General features: G+C 39.0%; 1 protein-coding gene across 3 annotated transcripts in view; it reads left to right on the top strand.

Moving 5' to 3' along the window:
* Window positions 1-24,305, top strand: part of PDE1A (phosphodiesterase 1A) — a 320,443-nt gene that overhangs the window by 268,749 nt on the left and 27,389 nt on the right. For all 3 annotated transcript variants that reach the window (XM_060177615.1, XM_060177617.1, XM_060177616.1), the window contains 6 exons: window positions 5,757-5,882; window positions 6,927-7,028; window positions 7,133-7,253; window positions 17,941-18,022; window positions 19,976-20,096; window positions 21,106-21,251. In XM_060177615.1, the coding sequence (XP_060033598.1) occupies window positions 5,757-5,882; window positions 6,927-7,028; window positions 7,133-7,253; window positions 17,941-18,022; window positions 19,976-20,096; window positions 21,106-21,251 (698 nt within the window). The remainder of the gene's footprint in view (window positions 1-5,756; window positions 5,883-6,926; window positions 7,029-7,132; window positions 7,254-17,940; window positions 18,023-19,975; window positions 20,097-21,105; window positions 21,252-24,305) is intronic.

A 24,305-nucleotide genomic window follows, 5' to 3' on the forward strand; every position in this document is an offset into this window, starting at 1 on the left:
AGGTGGTAAAAAAGATGAGGGGTAGGAGAGAAGGAAAAGAGAAGAATAAGAGGAACAGAATATGTAGAAGAGAGATGAGGTGTTCCCATGTCACATTAAGAATTTCTGTATAAAAATAAGCATCTAACTATTTTATTACTTTCTTTGAATGTTTCTCTCTGGATCACTTAATTATGGATTAACTCAACAGGACTTAAAAATTCTTTGAACAAAAGAATGAAAGTTACAAACCAGGCAATAATAAACATTTGTCTTTAGAAAGGTCCCTATTGTAGCAGGGGCAGCAGTTCAGCTGTAGAGAGTAGACTTGCGTGAGGGGGCCCACTTTTTATCGTCTACCCTGTACATTCTGGTTCTTTCTTTTCACAAAAGAAAAAAATAATAATAATTCCTAGTGCTTTTATATTTGTCAGGGAGAAATAAGCTTGTATTATACCCGTGACACAAATAATCCAATTGCATTTTTATGTCTTATTTATATTTTTGATTATGGAAATCTATTTACTAGATTATACAAAATAACAGAAAAAATAATTCAGCACATAATACAAGGATATTATAATTTTAAAAATCCTTGAAATTGTAAATAAATGGAATGATTTCTTCATCATGAAGAAAAAAAAACATTCTAAGCTAAATGTTACCATGGATACTGAATGTTGCTTAGAATTTTGTTCTTTTCTTAGCAGTCAAAAAAAAAATGGTCTCAAATATTAAAGCCACTATATCCTCAACATATTCTTGGATTTGTGAAACAGAAATCATAGTTCTTTGCTACAGTTTTATCTGGTTCATAAAAATATCTTGCTTACAGCTAAAAGAAAAAAAACAGCAATATTTTGAAGCATTTATTATAATAACCCTGGTAGAGCTGCCTTGGTTAGATTTGAGGTCATCAAGTTTATAGGGTAGCTGAGTGACTAATCACAGCATTACCCATGATCTTGGGAAACTTTTGAAATACACATGGTGTTCTCTTTGGACAAGATATATATCTTTTAAATGAAGATTTCATAAGTGTTTTATAGATTCAATATTCTGTGCACAGGCACGCAGCAACATTTATGTCAACAGTGGACCCCATGTAACCTGGTCATTCCTATATTTAGACTAGGTGTGTGGCAGGCTATATCACAGACGCGTATGTGAGCACATTCTGTGATGGTCACACAACACACTGCTTAACAGCATTCTTTTCAGAACTCATACCTGAAATTAAAAGACAAATGTCTGCATCGAGTTGTGGTTGTCGTTAAGGATATTTAAACTGTATTCATGATTACTAAAAGAAGGTCTGGCACTGAAAAAAAAAAAAAAATCACAGTTGAGCGTGGTTGCCTTGCCACATTTTTGGATCAGGTTTGATCTCAGCACCATATTGGAATGCCATATCAGCCAATGGGTGGGAGATCTAATACTGTGTGTCTCTGTACATGTTAATTTATTCTACTTTTGTTATTGTGATCAAAACAAAAGAGGAATTACTATACTTCCCATTGTATCATTTTTCATAGGACTGGATTAACAATAAAACTTGGTTCATCTGACAGATTATTAGATACAGACTTTGCAGAAGTTATTTGCAATAGAGTCCAGATTTCCTCAGGTTTTTTTTCTTTTTCTTTGTTTACTTTCTTAAACAGTCAGTGGTAGGATTATAACAGTAGGTTGTAAATAGGAGTCTAGCCACTGAAACAGTAAGTCTTGGTGAAGTAGGTTTAAGGCTGACAAGAGAATGCTTCAAAAGGGAGATAAAGCAGAGGAGTCTGGTGTGGGAGAAAGTGGTAGCAAAGCTGGAGTTGCCCTAAACTGATAAGATCAAGACCTTATTTTACCCATTAATTATTGATACCACTAGCAAGAACATTGTATTGAAAGCATAAAATATTACTTAAATGTTAATGATACATATCATAAAGTATAAATTGACATTAATTTTTTTTAAAAAATGGATAGGCTTCAACTTGACATTCCTTTTGTTATTTTTGTAGATTACCACCAACTTGCCAACTCATGGATTCTTTCAGCATTTTATACATTGAATGTAGTGGTTCTGCTTCCATTCCATACTTGCAAATATCTGGTGCCTTAAGAGGATAAGACAAGGAATGAGAAAAAAAGAACTCCACTACACAAACTTGAGATTGTTTGGAACATGTCAAATTCTATACTAAGATACCAAATTTAACAATGCGACTTGTAGTACTTTTCTTTATGATCAAATGGCATGAAAATTCAGACAAATGAGAAAACCCTTTCCTTGGTGAATTCACCGTTTTAAAATTAAATGTCCATTACAAATTGATGGTGAAACATACAAAGTTTTCTCAAATGTGATTTAATGGCGATTTTTAAAATATTAAAATTTAATTATAAAATTCTAAGAGAAGATAGCTAAGGTCATAAATTAATAAAATGTTTTTTTAAAATCTTCTCCTCTGTCTTCTACCCAAAGTAACTTCAGGTATAAAGGAAGGGCATAGTAACCAGCTATCTGGAATGAGCATAAAAGGGGCTACTTACTAAATGACAGAATAAAAATATTAAATCATTTTTTTCCACATGTATAGATATATGAATTTGGAATGTAAGTTAAAAGAGAAAGTCATGGACACATTAAAACTATTATAATTAAGTCAAACTAAATATCATGACCAAGTTGGACTTAGCCCAGCTTCAGTAATCAGTGAAGGTGATTCATCTCGCCAGCAAGCCAAAAGTCACATAATCAGACCAAGAGATGTAAAAAAGGATTTGACAAAGTCCACTGTCCATTCATAATATAAAATTTCAGTGGACTAGGGCAAGAGAACTTACTTGGTCTGATAGAGAATAATATATATCTACATGTCTATGTATCTATATCTACATCTATAGATCAAAATATTGAGATGCTCAAAACATTCCCACTGTGACCAGGAGCAAAGCAAAATGTCCTCCTCGCCACTGCTTTTCAGTATCATACTGGAAGCATTAATGTGAGACTAGAAGGAAAATTAAAACGTATGCAGATTGGAAAGAAGGCAAGCTACTTTTGTTCTCAGGTAGTAGTAATTTATGTGAAAATTTTAGAGTAGATATAAAATCCTCTGTTACTAATGAAATTAAAAGAAGGGTTCAGAATAGAAAACTGACATACAAGTCAATCACTTTCCTAGATAGTAGCAGTGAGAAAGTGAAATTTGAAGTTAAAAAATCACAGTGTCATTACATTAGCACCAAGAAGAGAAAATCAAGCGCAGCTGTAATGAAATACAGGTAAGATCTTTATTAGGGAACCTACAGAACTCAAGCAAATCCAAAGAAATAAATGGAAAGTTCTTTGACAGGAAGATGCATTACTACTACATCGTATCTTTTCAACTTGATCTTGAGTTTCAATACATACAGTTCCATTCCGTCTCACAGGAAATTGTTTAGTGGGTGTTGATAAATGCAGATACTTCACAGTATTGACAAAAATAATAAAATTGAAGAATTGACACTACTCAACTTCAAGACATAGACTAAAATCATAGTAATTAAGACAATGTAGAAAAAGTAGACAAGTGTTAGTGAAACAGAATTGAGAGCCTAGGATGGATGCATAAATACAGACAAACATTCTTGCCAGAGTAAAGGAAATGCAACTGAGCACAAGTAGTCTCTTTAACTAGTGATGCTGAAAGCACTGGAAATGCACTTGCAAAATAAGACCAAAAATCAATAGAGAATACAGATGGCATGCAGTACACGCCTCACAAAAGTTAGCCCAAAATGAATGAGATCTGAATATAGAATGCACAGCCATAAGACTCCTTGAAGGTCAAACATGCAAAAGTGTAGGCAATATTGGGTGAGACAGTGCTTTTTTATGTATACAACTCGTGACCATTCATTAAATAATCTGATATTCAGGACTCTACTAACAGCAAAAATTATGACTTAGGAAAAAACAATATCAAAAAGACTTTGAAGGCAAGCCAGAAACTGGGAAAAAGATTTATAAAATATGAATCTAATAAGTATTATCCCAAGTGTATAAAGAATTCTTGAACCTCCCAAAGGGGAAAGTAATTATACTTGGTAATTGTCCTTAACAGACAGCTCACCAAAGAAGATATACATGGGACAAATAAGTATGTAAGAAGATTCTTTACACTATATATCCCCTGGAGGAATAGAAATATTAAAAATAATTAAATACTATTAATATCTACTTAAAGACACCAAAATCTAAAACACTGACAATACCAAATGTTTATAAAGATAGTGAACCATGGGGTCAGGCAGTGGCACATCTGGCTAAGCACACACATTACAGTGCACAAGAATCCAGATGCAAGACCATGGTCTTCACCTGTAGGGGAAAAGCTTCACGAGTGGTGAAGAGGTCTGCAGATGTCTCTCTGTCTCCGTTTCTCTACCTCTCTCTCCCCTCTCAATTTCTCTCTGTCTGTGTCCAATAATAAAAAATAGTTATTAAAAAAAATATGGTGAACCATAGGGTCTCACTGCTATTGAGAATACAAAATTGTACAGTCACTTGGATGACAGTTCTATGGTTTCTTATAAAGTTTTTCTACCATATAATACATCAAAGTACATCTTTAGTACTTACTTACCCAAAGAATTTTAAAACTATGTCCAGACAACAAAATGCATTCAAATATTTACATAAGGTTTAAAAATGGTTGCCCAAACCTACACATAGTAAACATCTTCTGTTCATGAATAGATAAACTGTGATACATTAAGACAAAGGAATATAGTTCAATCCTTAAAATAATTTTATCAAGCCATGGGTAGACGTGAAAGAAACTTAAAAAAATGAAACTAATAAGCAGTGTCAACAGTGTACATATGATCACAAAAGTATGGCTCTGTGCAAAGGTAAAAACTATGGAGAGAGTAAAAAGAGTGATTGACAAGTGTCAAGGAGACAGAAAGGAGGAGTAGGAAAATAGAAGATTCAAGATCATTGAAAATACTGTGTAATCATTATAATGGTAAATCCATGTTTTCGTCCCCTTGCTAAATACATACAATATGTGATATCAAGAATGGGCACTTCTGTAAACTATGTATTCTGGGTAATTATGATGTGGCATATCATAATAAATACCAATGTATAATCATTACACTAATAACTGTACATTTTTAAAAATACATTGTAGTGAGGGGTGGTATATGGGGTGAGAGAGTACAATGAAAATTTCTACAAATTCTATTAAAATCTGATGTAAATTTTAGACTGCTCTAAAATATAGTGTATTTTAAAAAAATAATCATAGTTAAAAAAGAAACTGTACGTTATGTCTTCTATTTCCTGATACAATATCTTGAAACTTTAGTGCCTTTTATTAAATACCACTGAAGCCTAAATACATTCTTTTTTCAAAAATAACTTTAGTTTTCTTTTAATTTTTATTATTATCTTTATTTATTGGATAGAGACAGTCAGAAATCAAGAGAGAAGGGGAGAGAGAGAGAGAGAGGGAGAGGGAGAGAGAGAGGGAGAGGGAGAAGAAGAGGGAGAGAGGGAGAGGGAGAGGGAGAGGGAGAGGGAGAGGGAGAGGGAGACGGAGACGGAGACGGAGAGGGAGAGAGACCTGCAGTACTGCTTCACCATTCACCAGGCTTTCTCCCCTTGCAGGTGGGGACTGGGGGCTCCAACTGGGTCTTTGTGCATTGTAGCGTGTGCACTCAACCAGGTGCGCCACCACCTGGCCTCTCTAAATAACTCTCTACTGCACATTCTGTTTCAAAATTCTTAGGTCAGATGTCGCCATTTTGTACAATGATCGCTCAGTCCTTGAGAATCACCATGTGAGTGCAGCTTATCGACTTCTGCAGGAAGAAGAAATGAATGTCTTGGCAAATTTATCCAAAGATGACTGGAGGTGAGTTTCAGAGGGAAACTAGTAGAAATTTTAATTTCAGGAAAAGATTAACTTTGGTCATTCAATGACAATCTATTTTATGTATTTATATATTGGATAGAGACAGAGAGAAGTTGAGAGGGGAAGGGAGTGTAGAGAGGGAGAGACACTTGCAGCACTGCTTCACCACTTGTGAAGCTTTTCCCTCCAGACCAGGGACTTCAACCCAGGTCCTTGTGCACTCAATGTGTGTGCTCCACCATGTTTGCCACTACCTGGCCTTGAAAATTAATTTCTTGCTAGTTCTATAAACTTGGTTTCCCTGGACTAGTTGATCACAGAAGGATTAGTACTAGAAGACATTTTTAGATGTCAAATCTGTTCAGAAGAAGAAACAGTATTTGTGTGTGTGTGTGTGTGTGTGTGTGTGTGTGTGTGTGTTTTCTGCCTCCAGGGTTATTGCTGGGGCTCGGTAGTTGCACTACGAATCCAGTGCTCCTGGAGGCCATTTTTCCCATTTTGTTGCTACCCTTGTTGACTTTATTATTGTTGTTGTTGTCATTGCTATTGTTGTTAGATAGGACAGAGAGAAATGGAGAGAGGAGGGGAAGACAAAGAGGGGGAGAGAAAGACACCTGCTGACCTACTTCACCATCTGTGAAGCAACTCCCCTGCAGGTGGGCAGCTGGGGGTGGGGGGCTCGAACTGGTATCCTTATGCCTGGTCCTTGTGCTTTGCACCACGTGCAGTTAACCAGCTGTGCTAAGGCCAGACCCCCTATTTGGGATTTTTGAATAGAAGAAGATTGTGAGCATGAGAAGAGAGTACATTCTGTTCTTTAGGATATTAAATAGTATCACGTCAGTCTCTGGAATCTTCCTAAATTCTTAAGTGCTGTGAAATAACACCAAGCTTTGGTGAGCACTCTTACATTTCAAGTGTAGCAGCATGTGTGCTCATAACCATTAAGAAAAATAAAATGCTGTTAGTGTTGCTCAAGGAAATGTTCCTTTTGAAGACAATAAAAGGCCCAATGATGCTTTCCTCCTTTTGATGACTCCACAGGGATCTGCGGAGCCTGGTGATTGAAATGGTTTTGTCTACAGACATGTCAGGTCATTTCCAGCAGATTAAAAATATAAGGAACAGTTTGCAGCAGCCAGAAGGGTAGGTTGTTTTCTTTTGTCCTGTTAAACTCCTGTAGCTTTAGACTCAGGATAGATTGTAACGGTTACTTTGTTCTGTAATGTGGGATGTCCTTGGTTTGACAGGATTGACAGAGCCAAAACCATGTCCCTGATTCTCCATGCAGCAGATATTAGCCACCCTGCCAAGACATGGAATCTGCACCACCGGTGGACCATGGCCCTGATGGAGGAGTTCTTCCTACAGGTGGCTCCTTCATGCTCTTTGGTCATGCAAGTGTTTTTAGAAATAGCCCCTGTGTATACTGACTTATGCTTTGCTACACAAAATCCAGGGTTTGTTAACTTACTGTTATGAGTTTGCCAAGATACATCTTTGGATCTTTAGACAAAGTCTGTCATATATATATATATATGTATATTATCTTTATACGAAAGTCAGAAATCTAGAGGAACAGGGGTGATAGGAAGAGAGACAGAGAGACACCTGCAGCCCTCTTTCACCACTTGCAAAGCTTTCTCCTTGCAGGGGGGAACCGGGCCTCGAACCTGCGTCCTTGTGCATTGTAACGTGCACTCATCCAGGTGTGCCATCACCTAGTGTTTAAACTCTTGTCTTTCTATCGTATCGCTGTATTGCACAATCCTACATAGTATAGTCTAGTGTTTTCAAGAGAGCCAAGGGGCTGTGCAATATGGCGCCCAGGAGAGTGCACACAATACCATCTATGAGGTTTAAGTCAGGTCCCCACATGTAAGGGGACAATTACAAGGGTGTAGCTGTGCTGCAGGTCTCTCTCTCTCTCTCCCTCTCCATCTCCTGCTCTATTTCTGTCTCTATAAGAAAAGAAGGAAAGAAGGAGGGAAGGATGCCTGCACAGTAGTCTTTTTTAGAGGCACCACGCCCCAGGGATAACCTGATGGCAAAATAAATAGCGTCAACTATTCAATCTCAGTCAGATGACACTCTCAGGACAGATAAATGAGAGTTTTAAATCTGCTTTAAGAGGCAAATGCCAGAGCAGAGACAGCAAATAGCTCTCATTATAAAAACTAGAGCCTAGGGCAGGGGAGACCGCATAATGGCTATGCAAACAGACTCTCATGCCTGAGGCTCTGAGGTCCCAGGTTCAATCCCCAGCACAATCCTAAACCAGAGCTCAGGGACTGGGTGGCACATGTGACAATGCACAAAGACCCAGGTTCAAAGCCCTGGACCCCACCCACAGGGGGAAAGTGTTAGCGAGCATAAATCAAACCACCATCCACTGTAAGGAAGCAAAGATGTTTATTGACGAGTTGCAATCCGGGCCGAGATGGTGACTGGTGTTAGTCTACCAAACTCGACCCCGAACAGGGCTCAAACCATACAATTTATAGGAATTCAGACTACACTCAGGGAGGGGGAGCACATCACCTTATCAACCTACATCCAATAACAGGCTATAGCAAACACAAGATCCAATCATTTCAAACTTAGCAAAAGCATGATCCATTCAAAGCAAAGCGCGGGCTAGTTTCAAATATAGTAAGATCACACAACCAATAGAATTCAACCAGGCACATCCTCCTGCCATGGGCTATGACCACCCATCCGGTAGACAGCACACCACAAAGTCTGTTCAAAGGTCCTGATAAGGCTTGTCCCCATGTAGGGTCCTTCGAACAATGGGTGGCCTTCACTGATGAGGTCCTGATAAGGCTTGTCCTCAGGCAGGGTCCTTTGAACAATGGGTGGCCTTCACTGATTAGGTCCTGCTTATTCAAGGGGGAAGGGGCAAGGAATTTTACACCTCATACTACAAGCAACTCATACTAAAAGCACTTAACAAACAACTGCATAAAAAGGGAATTTCAAGGCTACTGCCTTTTACAGAAAGCTTTGAGAGTGATGCAACAGGGCTGCAGGTGTCTCTCTCCTCTTTCGCTCTCTCCCTCTCTGTCTCCCCAAATCTTTCTTGATTCCTGGCTGTGTGTGTCCAATAAATAAATAAAGACAGTTATAATTAAAACAAAATCTGGAGCCTGGTGATGGTGCATCTCATAGGACACTCATATGATTATGGACAAGGATCTGGGTTCAACTCCAGATCCCCACCTGCAGAGGGGCAGCTTCACAAGTAGTAGCAGGTATCTTGCTTTCTTTTCCCCTCTCTAGCTCCACTCCTCTCTCAGATTCTCTCTATTCAGTCAAATACAAGAAAGAAAGGAATGCTATTATGCACAAGGACCCTGGTTCAAGCCCCTGTTCCCCACCTGTTGGGGGTAAGGGAGATAGTTTCATGAGTGGTAAAGCAGGGCTGCAGGTGTTTCTTCATTCTACATCCATCTCTTCTCACACTTCCATCTCAGTTTCTCTGTCTCTATCCAATAAATGATTAAATAAATAAAATTTGAAAAAAAAAAAAAAAAAGAAAGGAAAAGTATAGCGTCTAGGAATGGAAAATTTGTCATGCAGGCACTGAGGCCAAACAATATCCTTTATGGCAACAAAACATTTAAAAGAGAAGAGGATTTACCTTTTGGGCTAGAATTTAGTTATAAGTGCTTATTTATAAGGAGCACTCAATGTAATTGTCAGTTGTATAGACACATAAAACACACATAAATTCTGTTGTCAGAGCCAGGCGATGGTGCACCTGGTTAAGCAAATGCATTACAGTGAGAAAGGACTCAGGTTCAAGCCCCTGGTCCTCACCTACAGGGGAAAGATTAACAAGTATTGAAGCATGGCCGCAGGCATATCTCTGTCTCTTTCCCTCTGTATTTACCACTCCCCTCTCTATTTCTTTATGCCTACCTAATAATCAATAAATACTTTTAAATTTTGTAATCTGTATTTAGTGTACAGAGATAGCCAGAAATTGAGAGGAGAGGAGCGATAGCGGGGGACAGAGACAGAGAGAGACCTGCAGCCCTGTTTCACCACTCACAAAGCTTTCCTTCTGCAGCTAGGGACCAGGAACTTGAAACTAGGTCCTTATGCATTATAATGTGTGCGTTTAACCATTGAGGGTGTGCTGCCACCCAACCCCAAATAAATAATATTTAAAAAATTAATCTTAAAAATGAAAAGTCTCTCATTTAAAAAAAATAGTCTGTTGTTAAAATCATACTCCCAGAGGGATAAAGAATAAGAAAGCTATCAGGGGAGGGGATGGTATACAGAGTTTTGATGGTGGGAATTGTGTGGAGTTGTACCCCTCTTATCCTATGGTTTTGTCAATGTTTCCTTTTTATAAAGAAAAAAGAGAAGAAAATCAAATGTAAGCACGCATATAGGAAAGATCCAGGACACTATTAAGGGGTTTTCACACTTCTCAGGTTTGATAAAGTTGGTTGAATAACTCAGTTAATTCAAGAAAGCACCATGCTTATGATTACTCTTGATGCCCTCAAATTAGGCTGAGGGGAATGAAAGTTGACATAAAAGTCTACACATACTTAGAACTTTGCCAGGGAAAATGGTTATGTGTTTTTTAAATTGCTTTACTGGGGGATTAATGGTTTACGGTTGACAGTAAAATAATGATAGTTTGTACGTGTGTAACATTTCTCAGTTTTCCACATAACAATTCAACCCCCACTAGGTCCTCCTCTGCCATCACATTCCAGGACATGAACCCTCCTCGCCTCCCACCCCAGAGTCTTTGACTTTGGTGCAATACGCCAATTCTAGTCCAAGTTCTGCTTTGTGTTTTCCTTTCTGATCTTGTTCTTCAACTTCTGTCTGTGCGTGGGATCATCCCATATTCATCCTTCTCTTCCTGACTTATCTCACATATTAGGATTCCATCAAGTTCCATCTAAGATGGGGTGAAGAAGGTGACTTCACCATTTTTAATAGCTGAGTAATATTCCATTGTACATATAGACCACAACTTACTCAGCCACTCATCTGTTGTTGGACACTTGGATTGCTTTGAGGTTTTGGCCATTACAAATATTTAGTAGTGGCACACTGAGTTGAGCAGGCAGGTTATCAAGTCAGACCCCTAGTCCCCATCTGCAGGGGGGTTGGGTAGGGGTGGGTGAGTAGCTTTATAAGTGGTGAAGCAATAAAGTAGGAGCTTCTCTTTGTTTCTCCTTCTATCTCCCCTTCTCCTCTCAATTTCTCTCTTATGCCCAGTTAAGAAATAATCAATGCATGCTTTTAAAAATTACTTTTGGCATTAATAAGAACATATCAAAGACAAGAGTGCTTTGTGGGTATCTTAAACAAACAGCAACAAAAAGAAAAAAACCTCTACAAATTCACTGTGTTACTAAAACACCTTAATAAACTCCAGTGATTTTTAAAGTTTAGACCTTCAAATAATATCACAGATTTTATTACTCTCAGCTATTGTTTATTTAAAACCAAAGAATACCTGACAGAAGCATGAGAGTAATGAAGGAAATGAAATTCAATTCAATTTTTTAAGTTGATTGCCCTATTATTTAATATTCTGAAAGCTTGTCTGATAAACATCATAAAGTTTCTAGCCGAAAATGATTTTCAACATCTGAATTTGAGGGTAAAAGGAACTTGTTCTGTAAGACAACTTAGCTCCTCTGTCAGTCTCAGAGACTGGTAAACAGTGACTCATCTCTGAGTGATAGAAATTAAAAGACAGGGAGTTGGGTGGTAATGCAGCGGGTTAAGCACAGGTGGCATAAAGCGCAAGGACCAGCATAAGGATCCCAGTTCGAGCCCCCAGCTCCCCACCTGCAGGGGAGTCGCTTCACACGCTGTGAAGCCGGTCTGCAGATGTCTGTCTCTCTCCCCCTCTCTCTGTCTTTCCCTCCTCTCTCCATTTCTCTCTGTCCTAACAATGATGACATCAATAACAACAACAATAATAATACCACAATGAAAAACAAGGGCAACAAAAGGGAAAATAAATATAAAAAAAAAGAAATTAAAAGACATTCAACATAAAAGGCTGGGTTTTTTTTAAAAGATTTATTTTCTACACACATACACATATATATTGAGGGAGAGGGGGAGTGAGAGGGAGAGGGAGAGAGAGGAAACCAGAGCAGTGCTCAGCTCTGGCATAAAGTAACTGATGCACTCAATTATCTGTTGTTCTTTGTTGCGTCAAAATGTGATTCATCTTGATGAAAAGTATATTTTCCCTATTCAAGGAGAGATTACAGAAAATAATAAAACTATTAAAATTTATACCCAGGTGTCAGAGTCCTTATCCCCCTCTCCTTGCCTGTCTCTCTCTCTCCGTCTCTCTCTCTCTCTCTCACACACACACACACACACACACCAAAATACCAGTCAGCTTGGGCTTTCTTTCCTTTGCTTATCTTTCTCCTCTTTTCCCATGCTACTGAGCTCTTTTCCTAGCCTCATGGTGAAGATAAAGCCTTTTACTGATTTTGCGCTCATAATTTTAAAATATTTTATGGGACACATATTATGAATCATTACTTGATATATGTACATATTTATTTTAATAATGAATCAGGGAGGTAATATTTTAATAGAGGTGTTTTCACCCTACTTAGTATGTTATGTAACATAACATGGTCATTTGAGTCATTAAAAGGTAGTGTGATGATTTAACTTCCATGAATTAAACCGTATAGAATACTGGATGGCGACATTTTCACAGATATCTTAGACGTCTGACAGGAAGCACTACTTCACTGCTCATGGGCCTTCCCTCCTGCAGGTGGGAACCGGGGACTTAAGTCTGGTCCTTGTGCATGGTGATATGTGTGCTCAACTGACACGCCACTGCCTGGTGCCTTAGACTTTATTTTAAGCATATTAAAAATAAAATGCACAATCGCTTAGGGCTTATCCAGATTGAAGACTTCCAAGTTTCTTTCAGATTTATTTATTTATATTATTGAAATCAAAGACTACTTCTCATGCGCAGTTTTAATACCAAGTGCCATTCTTCACTCATCCGAAGACATACCCCACTTCCCTGACAAGAATCTTTAGAAAGTTTATTTTTGTCATGTCAATATATTATATTATATTATATTATATTATATTATATTATATTATATTATATTATATTATATTATATTATATTATATTATATTATATATCACATCATATCATATCATGCCATATCATAGATATCATATTATATTTATCTGGTGAATAGAGACAGCCAGAAATCCAGAGGGAAGGGAGGTATAGAGAGGTAGAGAGACAGAGAAACACCTGCAGTCCTGCTTCACAACTTGCAAAGCTTTCCCCCTGCAAGTGGGGTCTGGGGGCTCGAACCCAGGTCCTTGCACATTATAACATGAGCACTCAAGCAGGTGCATCACTACCCTGTCCTGTCATGTTTATTTCTTTACAGAAAAAAGGGGGGAACCAGTGTCTTTATATTACATATTAAATTAGCTACTAATTCTTTGCCTGTGGTTTGACATACAAGGAATGCAATAGCTATCATAAATATCTTTTAATTTTTGCAATTAGAATTTATGACTATTAGCTAGTACTTAATGAATATTTACTAATTATTAGGCATTCATTAGACTTCACAAAATTATATTGAATAGCCACAGAACAATTCTAATTAGATAAAACACATTGTATCTCTGTCTCTAAAATAAGCACACAGAAATCACTCAGGCAACAATTGAGAATATATTTTGACAAAAACTATGACTTGGTCTCTGCATTAATAGGTCAGTAAACAGCAGGGTTTCATCTCTGTGTCATGTGATTCCAAGTTTAGTGGCATTAATAGTTCTCAACAAACTGCTCGCTATATTGAGTTCAAATGTTAGTTTCAAATAGAATAGCTGCTATTATGCTGCTCAGAGGAGTAAGGAAGGTTGATAGGAGTGGTTATAGAAATGATGTTCCATACCCTGGTTTCACTTCAGATTGTATACATCTTTCACCTTTTACTGTAGAAATTCTGTTCCCAGTTTCTTCAATTCATGATATACTTAAGCATTTGTTTTTAGCTACTTTGCTTGAAATTTTGGTGACAATATCCAGATCCTCCCAAATAATCCTGACTTCAAACTTTCTGTTCCTTACAGTTAGAGGCTTAGCTTGGGGGAAATAGGCACAGAATCATTCCCTATAAAAGTCTGACTTGGGAAATGGCACAGTGGTAAAGTGACGGATTTAAAAAAAAAAAAAACAGGAGTCAAGTCTGTGAGTTTTAGCTCCTTATATCCCACCTACGGTAAAAGCATCTGCTAGCTGTCTTTCACCTCCTGTTTATTTCAGTAAGCATAGTCACCTCCAGTTTAATCCACTAGGATGGGGTGGGGGGACTAGGGAGGAAAAAACTTTGGTAGTGGATGTGGTATGCACCTGTACCCCTGTAATGTATAGTCTTGTACATCACTATTAAATCATTTAAAAAAGTAAAAGTTTTAAATGATAATAAAAAAGTAAATTAAAATAAAAACATGATTTCCTGAGTTCCATCTCCCACCACAGCATCTGCTAGAGTGGGGCACTAGTCTTCTTTCACGCTTCTTGTCTATCTCTTCTTCTCTCCTTCTGTCTTATTAACGCCCACCCCCCCCCAATAAAAGATAGAAAGAAAGCAAGTAAGAAAGAAAAGAAGAAGCCAGACCTCCCACTGTCTGCAGTCTGCACCCCACAATGATCCTGGGTCCATACGCCCAGAGGGATAAAGAATAAGGAAGCTATCAAAGGAGGGCATTGGATATGGAGCTCTGGGGGTGGGCATGGTGTGGAAATGTACCCCTCTTATCCTATTTCTTGTCAATATTTTCATTTTATAAATTTAAAAAAGGGGGGGAGAACATCCTGAGGAGGAAGAGAAGTCATTGCTTTTTCTAAATCTGCCTCAGCTGTATCAGCTCAGAGGCCAGCCTGATTGAATTCCTCAGAACAACAGTGAGGCTACTGCCTCCCACAATTCCTTGGGGGCTGGTCTTTGCCCTGCCTAGCGCAAAGTGCTTTGCACACAATATGTTCTGACCTAACAGATCAAAGAGTCAGTTTGGTTACCTATTTATTTATTTAGGCTTGTAAGTTCATTTGTTTTCGTCATTTATGTCACATTGGGTGAAACTATCCAGTAGCTTGTCCTCTACTCTTATTGCACTTAATATAATCACCTCCAGTTAAATGGTTGGGTGCTTCAAGCTTAGGAGAGAGTGAGGGGCAGAGTGAAGGGCAGAAAAAAGGAAACTGCACTGGAGAGCAAGATTCAACACAGCTATGCTGGGCTTCCAGTTTGGGACCTATACATAGTCTCTGGAAAAAGCCAAACTGTAAATACTCCAGCCTCCACACAAAAGCAGCCCTATGTCAACAATTGAGTGTAGGCATGTTTCAATAAAACTTTATTTAGATATGCTTAAAAAAAAACAGTTAAAAATGTTTTAAGGGAAAAAAATGCTTTAAGGCCGTCTGGGGAGACAGCATAATGGTTATGGAAATGTTATTCATGCCTGAGGCTCCTAGGTCCCAGGTTTAATCTCTAGCACCACCATAAACCAGAGCTGAGCAACACTGGTCTTTGTTTCTGTCTATCTCTCATTAAAATAAAATAATAAATTTTTTTTAAATAAAAAAAAAGTAAGTGAGCATTCACGTCTTTAAAAAATAATCTAAGAACTACTTTAACGCCACATATTGATCTTCTTCTTCTTCTAGCGTTTGCCCTTCTTCCCTAGCCAGTCAACAGCAAAGCTGTCAGGAGCTGCTTGTTGCTGGCTTTGAAAGTGACTGGGATCCATGTGGATTCAGTTGGCTAGGAAGGATCGTCAGTTTCCCCAATGAATGGGGACTCACGGGATGCACCACGGGAAGGTCGATCCAATGCTTTCCTGCCACATATTGATAAGCTGTTGTAAGGCTCACAATGAAGAAAAGTGTTCAGAAAAGCAGAAAGAAAGGAAGTCGTGGGGTCCTCGGGTCACGTGGGTGCGACCACAAAGCAAAAGAAAACATATTCTTCTCTTATTCTGGAATCTGGCCACATGAATCACGGCCATCCTCCTGGTCGGTGTATGCTGTGAAGATACACAGCCAATAGCTTAGGAGAAAATAGAGCCCAGGGGGCTCAGGCAGTAGCGCAGCAGGTTAAGCGCACATGGAGCAATGCGCAAGGACCGGTGCAAGGACCACCGTAAGGATCGGGGTTCGAACTCCCGGCTCCCCAACTAGAGGAGGGGTCACTTCACTAATGACAAGGCCTGCAGGTGTCTGTCTTTCTCTCTCCCTCTCTGTCTTCCCCTCCTCTCTCAATTTCTCTCTGTCCTCTCCAACGACAGCAGTGACAACAACACCAATAACAACAATGATAATAAAACAAGGGCAACAAAAAATTAAACAAGGAAAAAAGAAAGAAAGAGAATAGAGCCCAGCACATCATTTCAAATAGTAAATTAACTGAGATGAGCAGGAGCAAGTGAAATACCGTCTCTTGCCTTTCTAAGCATCTCCCTTGAATGCAAAGGAAGGAACCAATACTTGGTAAGTTTTAACTGAAACAGCTACCTATCTTTTAGGAGATAAAAATTCAGTTTACTGGGGGTGGGGCAGTGATGCACCAGGTTAAGTGCACATAATTCAAAGCACAAGGACCTGTGTAAGGGATCCAGGTTCAAGCCCCGGACTCCCCACCTTCAGGGGGTAGCTTCACAAGCAGTGAAGCAGGTCTGCAGGTGTCTTACTCTCCGCCTCTCTATTTTACCCTCTGCCTCTCTGTCTTCTCCTCCTCTCTCGGTTTCTCTCTGTCCTATCCAACAACAACAATAGCAGCAACAACAACAACAATAATAACAATGGAAAAATTATGGCCTCCAGGAGCAGTAGATTCATAGTGTAGGCACCAAGTCTCAGTGATAACCCTGGATGCAAAAATATAAAAAATAATCCAATTTACTCTTAGAATGTTAAACCCAGATATAAATGGAATTATTTAACATATGCACTTTCTCTACTCTAGGTATGACCAAGCAAAATATCATTGAATTTCAATTTTCTCTGAGAATACATTCAAATAAAGCCATACACAATACACACAATATAAACACACTGAAGATACCCCCTCATTATTTACCGTGTGAAATTCAATAAAGCTTGGAGTAGAAAGATGTTTTTAAAATGTTCATTTTTAGTTTCTAATAGTAATCACATTAATAAATCTTTATTTATTTATTTATTCCCTTTTGTTGCCCTTGTTTTTTTATTGTTGTTGTTGGATAGGACAGAGAGAAATGGAGAGAGGAGGCGAAGACAGAGAGGGGGAGAGAAAGACAGACACCTGCAAACCTGCTTCACCACCTGTGAAGCGACTCCCCTGCAGGTGGGGAGCCAGGGGCTTGAACCAGGATCCTTACACGGTTCTTGTGCTTTACACCACCTGCGCTTAACCTATTGCGCTACCGCCCGACTCCCACATTAAGAAATCTTAATGCTGAACATCTGCAGATAGCTCTGACATGAAAAATGTACTAAAATATTAATTCAATGCTGAATAGCACACTGAGCTGATTAATTTATGGTGCCCGTCTCCATATTCTAGGACTGTAGTATCTAACCAGATTCTGCATGCACTGACTATATTCCTGGATTTATTCCCCTCTGCATCACGCCCCTTTAAGGAGACTCATGGAACACATCTCTGTAAATTTAGACAATAGCTTTTGACTTTCATTTTTTTAAAAACTACACAGAGCCAATTAAGAAATGAAAGTCGGTGCCATGGTAGCATCTGCAACTTGGTGGCTGAAAAAGCTGTAAGACATAAAGCAGAACAGGTCGTCTAGCCATCGGGAACCTAAAGGCAGGAATATAACGCATGAGATTTGGGAGTCTCCATTTTGGAACAAGCAAGGAGGTCTCCGTGTTAGGTGTTCCAAGGGGCCCAGGACTTTACTAGCTGTGGCTCGTTAGGTTTTGTAGCTCAGCTGCTTGTTATCTGAGCTTCTCGAAACCAGTTTGTGCTCATGGGATTTCCTTTCCGCAGGGAGATAAAGAAGCTGAACTGGGGCTCCCTTTCTCCCCACTGTGTGATCGAAAGTCAACAATGGTGGCCCAGTCACAGATAGGTAAGGCTGAAGATTGGTGATTGTGGTGTGTGTGTGTATGCCTGTCAGTTTTCACATGTACGTGTCATATACGTTAGTCAAAGGAGAGACTTCATGAAAACTTAACTCTGTGATAAATTTGACCATCAGCTAGAACTCCCATGATCCTAAGTCATAAGAATTGTTGAAACATTCCCTCAAAATGAATCAAATAATGCAGTTTTAATAAGTGCAGTTGCTATTTAGTTTGATGTACTTACAAAGTTGAGACTGTAGTACACAAGAGGTGGCAGGATTTTTAGCTTTGATCCTCGTTTTCTGTAAGGAGCTACTTTGTGTAAGAAATAATTCAGCAAATGCATTAATATATATGCTGTGTTCTATTATCACTGAGTCTGAATAATATACTTAACATGTTGGTTCTTAGTCTTTTGGGAAAGATCTACCCAGTATGCACAGCATTTTGCCCATTATTAAAGTCTAGTATTTGCTATGCTGCATAGTTAAAAAAAAATGGTATCTATTCATGAACCAACATCTTCATGATAAGATAAACTTAATGATATGATAAACACAAGGATTGCTAATTTCCTTCTACAGCTGCTCTCCGTAAGTCCTGCTACAGAGCAGCTGTCAGAAAGCTTCTTGCTCTAACCTTCCCGCTTCCTACCCAAGTTTAAATTTCCCTAGATATTAAAATACAGGTGTCTCTCATCCTTTTATAGGTGTCCTCTGATGCACAGGGAAGAGTAGAAGTGTCTGAGACTTGTGGCTATAAGTTGTTTAGCGAATTAGTAAGAATAACACTGCGATTGACAGTCTATAAATTCAAGGCATTAAGCACCACGCACAAAACCTGGAATCGGGTTCTAGGTGGTCATTCAACATTGCTTTGATGGGACAGGATTGGTTAAAACACAGTATCGAAGACTTTTGACTTAGTGCCTTCATGTTGTTTTATAACTAGGTCACTTGTATAAAATATTTTATTGATTGATTTATTATTTTTGATAGGAACAGAAATTGAAAGGGAAGGGGGAGTTAGAGAGGGAAAGCACAATTATGCCACATGAAGCTTCCTCACACCACCACTCAAGACCATGACTAGATCACTTATAATGGGAGCTACTTTAAATTATCTTATGGGTGAGATACTCTTCAAATGTGGATACAACCTGCATATAATTACAAAAAAAAAAAAAAGTGTTTCCTTGTTTATGGCAGCAAGCACTGTGGGTCCTCAGAGGTGTTTCTTGTACACAGAGCTTAGAATAGGTGGTTTCCTCTGCCACCTGTGCACAGGTGGGAAGTGCTCCCTAGAGGACAATGCCCATTCTTTGTGCCATTGTCTTCATGTGTATGTTAAATGTTGAAAAGCCTTTATTCAATTCTGACATTTCTAAGTGGTAGGACTATTAATTCTGTCTCTCCAAACTGGTACTCTTCTTTTCACTGATGTGACAGAACACACCCACACCCTTTGAACTAACACTTTACATCCAGAGAATAATAAACAGCAACTTTAAATATTAATACACTGTCAGAAAACTTGGCAGAGTAAGAAAGGATAAAAACTGGTTGCCTTCCTGTTACTTGAGAAAAACTTCAATTATTTAACTTGTCTGAAACTTAGATATATTTGAAGGTCAAAAAAATTCAACAGGTGAAGGGTTTTCACACACTAGAGAAGAAAACACGTGAATTTATTGTTAACTACAATATAAGACAGTATAGTAAATAGCAAAGTCAATGTCCTTGAATTAGTAAATGTGCATCATGTCACTTTTACTGTGTGAGAGCATATTTTTAGGGGAGACATACTACCTGTAAAGATACCAGAACAATTGCAAGTGGAAGATGGAATGAATATTTGTGATCGGTGCTTGCCATCAATTACATAAGAGATTATTTTCCACTGTTAGGATTCAGAAAATCAAATTGCAAACTTTAATGGTTTATCTTTTGCTTTTATAGGTTTCATTGATTTCATAGTAGAGCCAACATTTTCTCTTCTAACAGACTCAACAGAGAAAATTATTGCTCCTCTTATCGAGGAGACTAATAAGACCGAAGCTCCTTCCCATGGATCCAGCCGGTTGGTTATCTTGTTTCTCCTTTTCTTTTCTTACACTTTTGTGATGCTTAATGATTTTTCAAAAGGATTTTTTTTTTAATCCTGTATACTGAGAAGATAATGGTTCATAGTACAGTTATAAAACCATGGGTGTAATTCCCAATTTCCCCAAAAAGGTGTTTGTAGGACATATGCTCTTCCTACCTTTTACTTAGGATTTTATTAGATTTTAAATCTGGGCGTGCAAATCTCATATAAATCTTTAGGTAGTATTGCCCTCAAGTGGCAATGTATTGCATTGCATTTGTCTTGGAAATGAACTTGGTAACCACTATAAAAAGTATAAAGTAGTAAGGAATATAGCACATAATATTTAATACTCAGTGGACAGAATTATCCAAATTCTCGGAAAGAGTAAACATAGTTCATGCAGTTGTATTGGTTTGCGTACAAACATTGGTTGCAAACCAGTCTACTTATAACATGTGGGCGTCAGCTTTTTAACATGAGTATGAAGGTCCGTATGACATATAACAGTAAAGTACTTCATTTATGCAACTGATTTACAGTATTTGAACTAGAATTTAGTCATTGATAAATTTGCTACAGCATAGTGTTCACAGCGTCAGTGTACAGAAAATCACCCTGAATTCTTGCCCATGAATATAATTTTCCTGTTCCAGACTAACAGACTTCATAAATTTAGTCCTAATAAGAAAACAGTGAGGACTTTCCTACCTGAGAAAGGCCCAGGCTAGCTTCAAGAGTAAGTTGCTGAGGAAGAGGCAGGAGTCATCAATCCATTGACCCACTGTGTACTCTAAACCGATGGCGACACTTTGAAGATGTTCACCGTGGGCTCTCCACCAACCCCATCTCAAGAGTTCCCACTGTTTCCCAATCCCTGTTGTAAAGTGTATCAAATGTTAATTCCTCACCCCATGTCATGACCTTGGTATTTTCTGATTTCACTGATTGTTACTCTTAACTCAAGTAGCTTTGTTGGTCTTCACATTGCTGATTTGTTTAGACGAACCAATATGAAGATCAGCATGAATGAAGCAACATACCCCCCAGACTACTCCTTGGCAAGTGTGGACCTGAAAAGCTTCAAAAATAACCTGGTGGACATCATTCAGCAGAACAAAGAGAGGTGGAAAGAGTTAGCTGCACAAGGTAGAGGGGTTTTGTTTGTTTGTTTGTTTGTTTACAAAGCGTTATGCCATCTCTACCTTAAATTCTAAGATTTCCTTCACCCAGGAGTTTTCCTATATAAAGTCTTTAGTGGTACTGGGAATTTGCATACATTTAATCATTAAAAAAATTACTCTGTGTGTGTTAGAGGGGAAAGATTCAGTTTCTGTTTGTGTCAGGGGATCAGCAGAGTTTTGGTGGGCAGCATTCGGTAGGGTGCAGGGGTAAAGGCAAAGTATAACTGGTGTAATGATCTCATTTCCAGAGGTGCTTTTGAGTCTGTGGTTTGGGTTTTTCAAGTAGCTTCTGTCTCTTATTAGGAATGAAACATTCGGTAGCAGAGGTGTGGGTCTCTCTCTCTCTCTCTCTCTCTCTCTCTCTCTCTTTTTTTTTTCTTTTACGGGGCACTGCTCAGTTCTGGTTTATAATGATGCAGGGGATTGAACCTGGGACTTTGTAGCCTCAGGCATGAGAATCTCTTTGCAGAACCATTATGCTATTTCCCTCCTCCTGTGGTTGTCTGGTTTTTTTTTCTCACCTTTACTAAGTCATATATATTTACTTAAGTCATATATATTTACTGACAGCTTTACTCAAAAGTTAGGAAAATCATTTGTAATTTGTCCCTAAAGAAATCCACTAGGAAGCTAGCTCTCGTTGTTGATATACTTCCTACTTCAGTTTAATTAGTCCGATTGTTTTATAACATATGTGATTATCTGTCATTATATTTTGTTCAAGAAATCAGCTTTCAAATTTTCTTTTTTTATTTTATTTATAAAAAGGAAACACTGACAAAACCATAGGATAAGAGGGGTATAACTCCACACAATTCCCACCACTAGAACTCCGTATCCCATCCCCTCCCCTGATAGCTTTCCTATTCTTTAACCCTCTGGGAGCATGGACCCAGGGACATTATGGGGTGCAGAAGGTGGAAGGTCTGGCTTATGTAATTGCTTCCCCGATGAACACAGGTGTTGACAGGTCAATCCATATTCCCAACCTGCCTCTTTCTTTCCCGAGTGGGGTGGGGTTCTGGGGAATTGGAGCTCCAGGACACATTGGTGGGGTTGTCTGTCCAGGGAAGTTTGGTTGGCATCATGCTGGCATCTGGAACCTGGTGGCTGAAAAAGCAGTTAATAATCTGCACTCCCCCCCCTACTCCTACTTCATGCATTGAATATATTCCCTATACGATAGCCTCCTTGGAAGGTTCTCCAATAGCCCCTGGGCCTTTGCAATCATTACATTTCAATTTTTTTTTGGTGATTTAATAGTGATTTAAAATATTATATAATTAAGGAGGTATCGTTCCACATCATACCCATTACCAAGGTTCTGTGACCCCTGTACCACTGCACCACCTCCCACCAGACACACACACCAGTAACAACAGTGCCTCTAACAATGTCTTGCACCAGTTTGCAGTTTGAATACATTCATGTTTCACATTCATGTGGTTCAACTCACATGGTGCAAAATAGTATTCTATTGAAGGTATGTCCCATAACATTTTTTTTCCCTCCAGGGGAATCGACTGCTCCTGGAGGCTATTTTTTCCCTTTTGTTGCCTTTGTTGTTGTTACTATTATAATTGTTGTTGCTGTCATTGTTGGATAGGACAGAGAGAAATGGAGAGAGGAGGGGAAGACAGAGGGGGGAGAGAAAGATAGACACCTGTAGACCTGCTTCACCACTTTCAAGGTGACCCCTCTGAAGGTGGGGATCCAGGGGCTCGAACCGGGATCCTTATGCTAGTCCTTACGCTTTGCACCGTGTGTGTTTAACCCACTGCTCTACATGCCCCCCATAATATTTTGTATCCAGTCATCTGTTTATGGGCATTTAGGCTGCTTGCTCCTTGGATGTTGTGAACAGTGCAGCTATGAATATAGGTGTGTATATGTCCTTTTGTTGTGGGGGTGGGGTGCGGGGCTGACACGACAGCCCCATGGGAGAGACATGAGTATCTCTCAGTGTCCAATTCCTCACAGAAGATTCTACGAAGAATTGGGGGATCTGGTGAATCAAGAAAAGCAAACGTTGTTTAGAGGAAAAAGATGAAGCTGGAGGATCACTGGAGACTGTGGCACCATGCTGATTCTCCCTTGGTCTTTAAAATATTTTTTAAATATTTTATTTAATATTAGAGAGAGAAAAGTTGAAGGGGAGGAGGAGGTAGAGAGAGACAGAGAGAGAGAGAGACCTGAACCCCCCTCCCCCCGCAGGCAGGTTACCAGGGATTTGAACCTGGGCCCTTGAGTACTGTAATATGTGTGCTCAGCCAGGTGCGCCACCACCTGCCCCCCCCCCCCCACTTGGCCTTTAATATCCTGTTCCCATTGCCAGCTGCCTCATTTTCCCTTCCTTCTTGGGAGTACATGAGTAGTCAGAGACCATCCTGGAAGGTTTGGAGACTAAGACCAAGGTTTTACAGATAAACTGTCATGGCCATTGTCATAGTCACTGTAGATGTCTATGTGACTGATCACCCAAGGTTTTTCTTGCCCTAATTTGACTCTAAGATTTTTAAATTAGTATATTCACAGCCTTTGACTATACATCTAGGATTGGTATTGCTGGGTCATAAGATATCTTCATATTTACTTGTTTGAGGCCCCTCCCTTCTACTTCCCACAGGAGTTGCACTAGTTTGCATCCCACCAGCAAGGCAGAGTCCATTTTCTCTACGCCCTCACCAACACTTGTCATTTTCTGTTTTGTTGGTGTAGTCTGTTCTCACAGGTGAGAGGCAGAATCTCAGTTTGACATTAATTTACATCTCTAGTAATAAGTGACATGGAACATGTCTTTGTATGTCTGTGTTCAATGGGTATCTCTTCTTTAGAAAACTATTTAGATCTTTTGCTCACTTTTTTATTGGGTCATATTTTTCTTTATTCAATTACATAATTTCTTTATGAGTGTTTGCTATCCATCACTTCTCAGATGTGTGATGTGCAAATATCTTCTCCCATTTGCCCAGCTGCCTGTCTTATCCTTGTATAGTTTGCTTGCTATGTGTAGCTATTA

Source organism: Erinaceus europaeus, chromosome 18, assembly GCF_950295315.1.
Source record: "Erinaceus europaeus chromosome 18, mEriEur2.1, whole genome shotgun sequence".
Classification (NCBI taxonomy): domain Eukaryota; kingdom Metazoa; phylum Chordata; class Mammalia; order Eulipotyphla; family Erinaceidae; genus Erinaceus; species Erinaceus europaeus.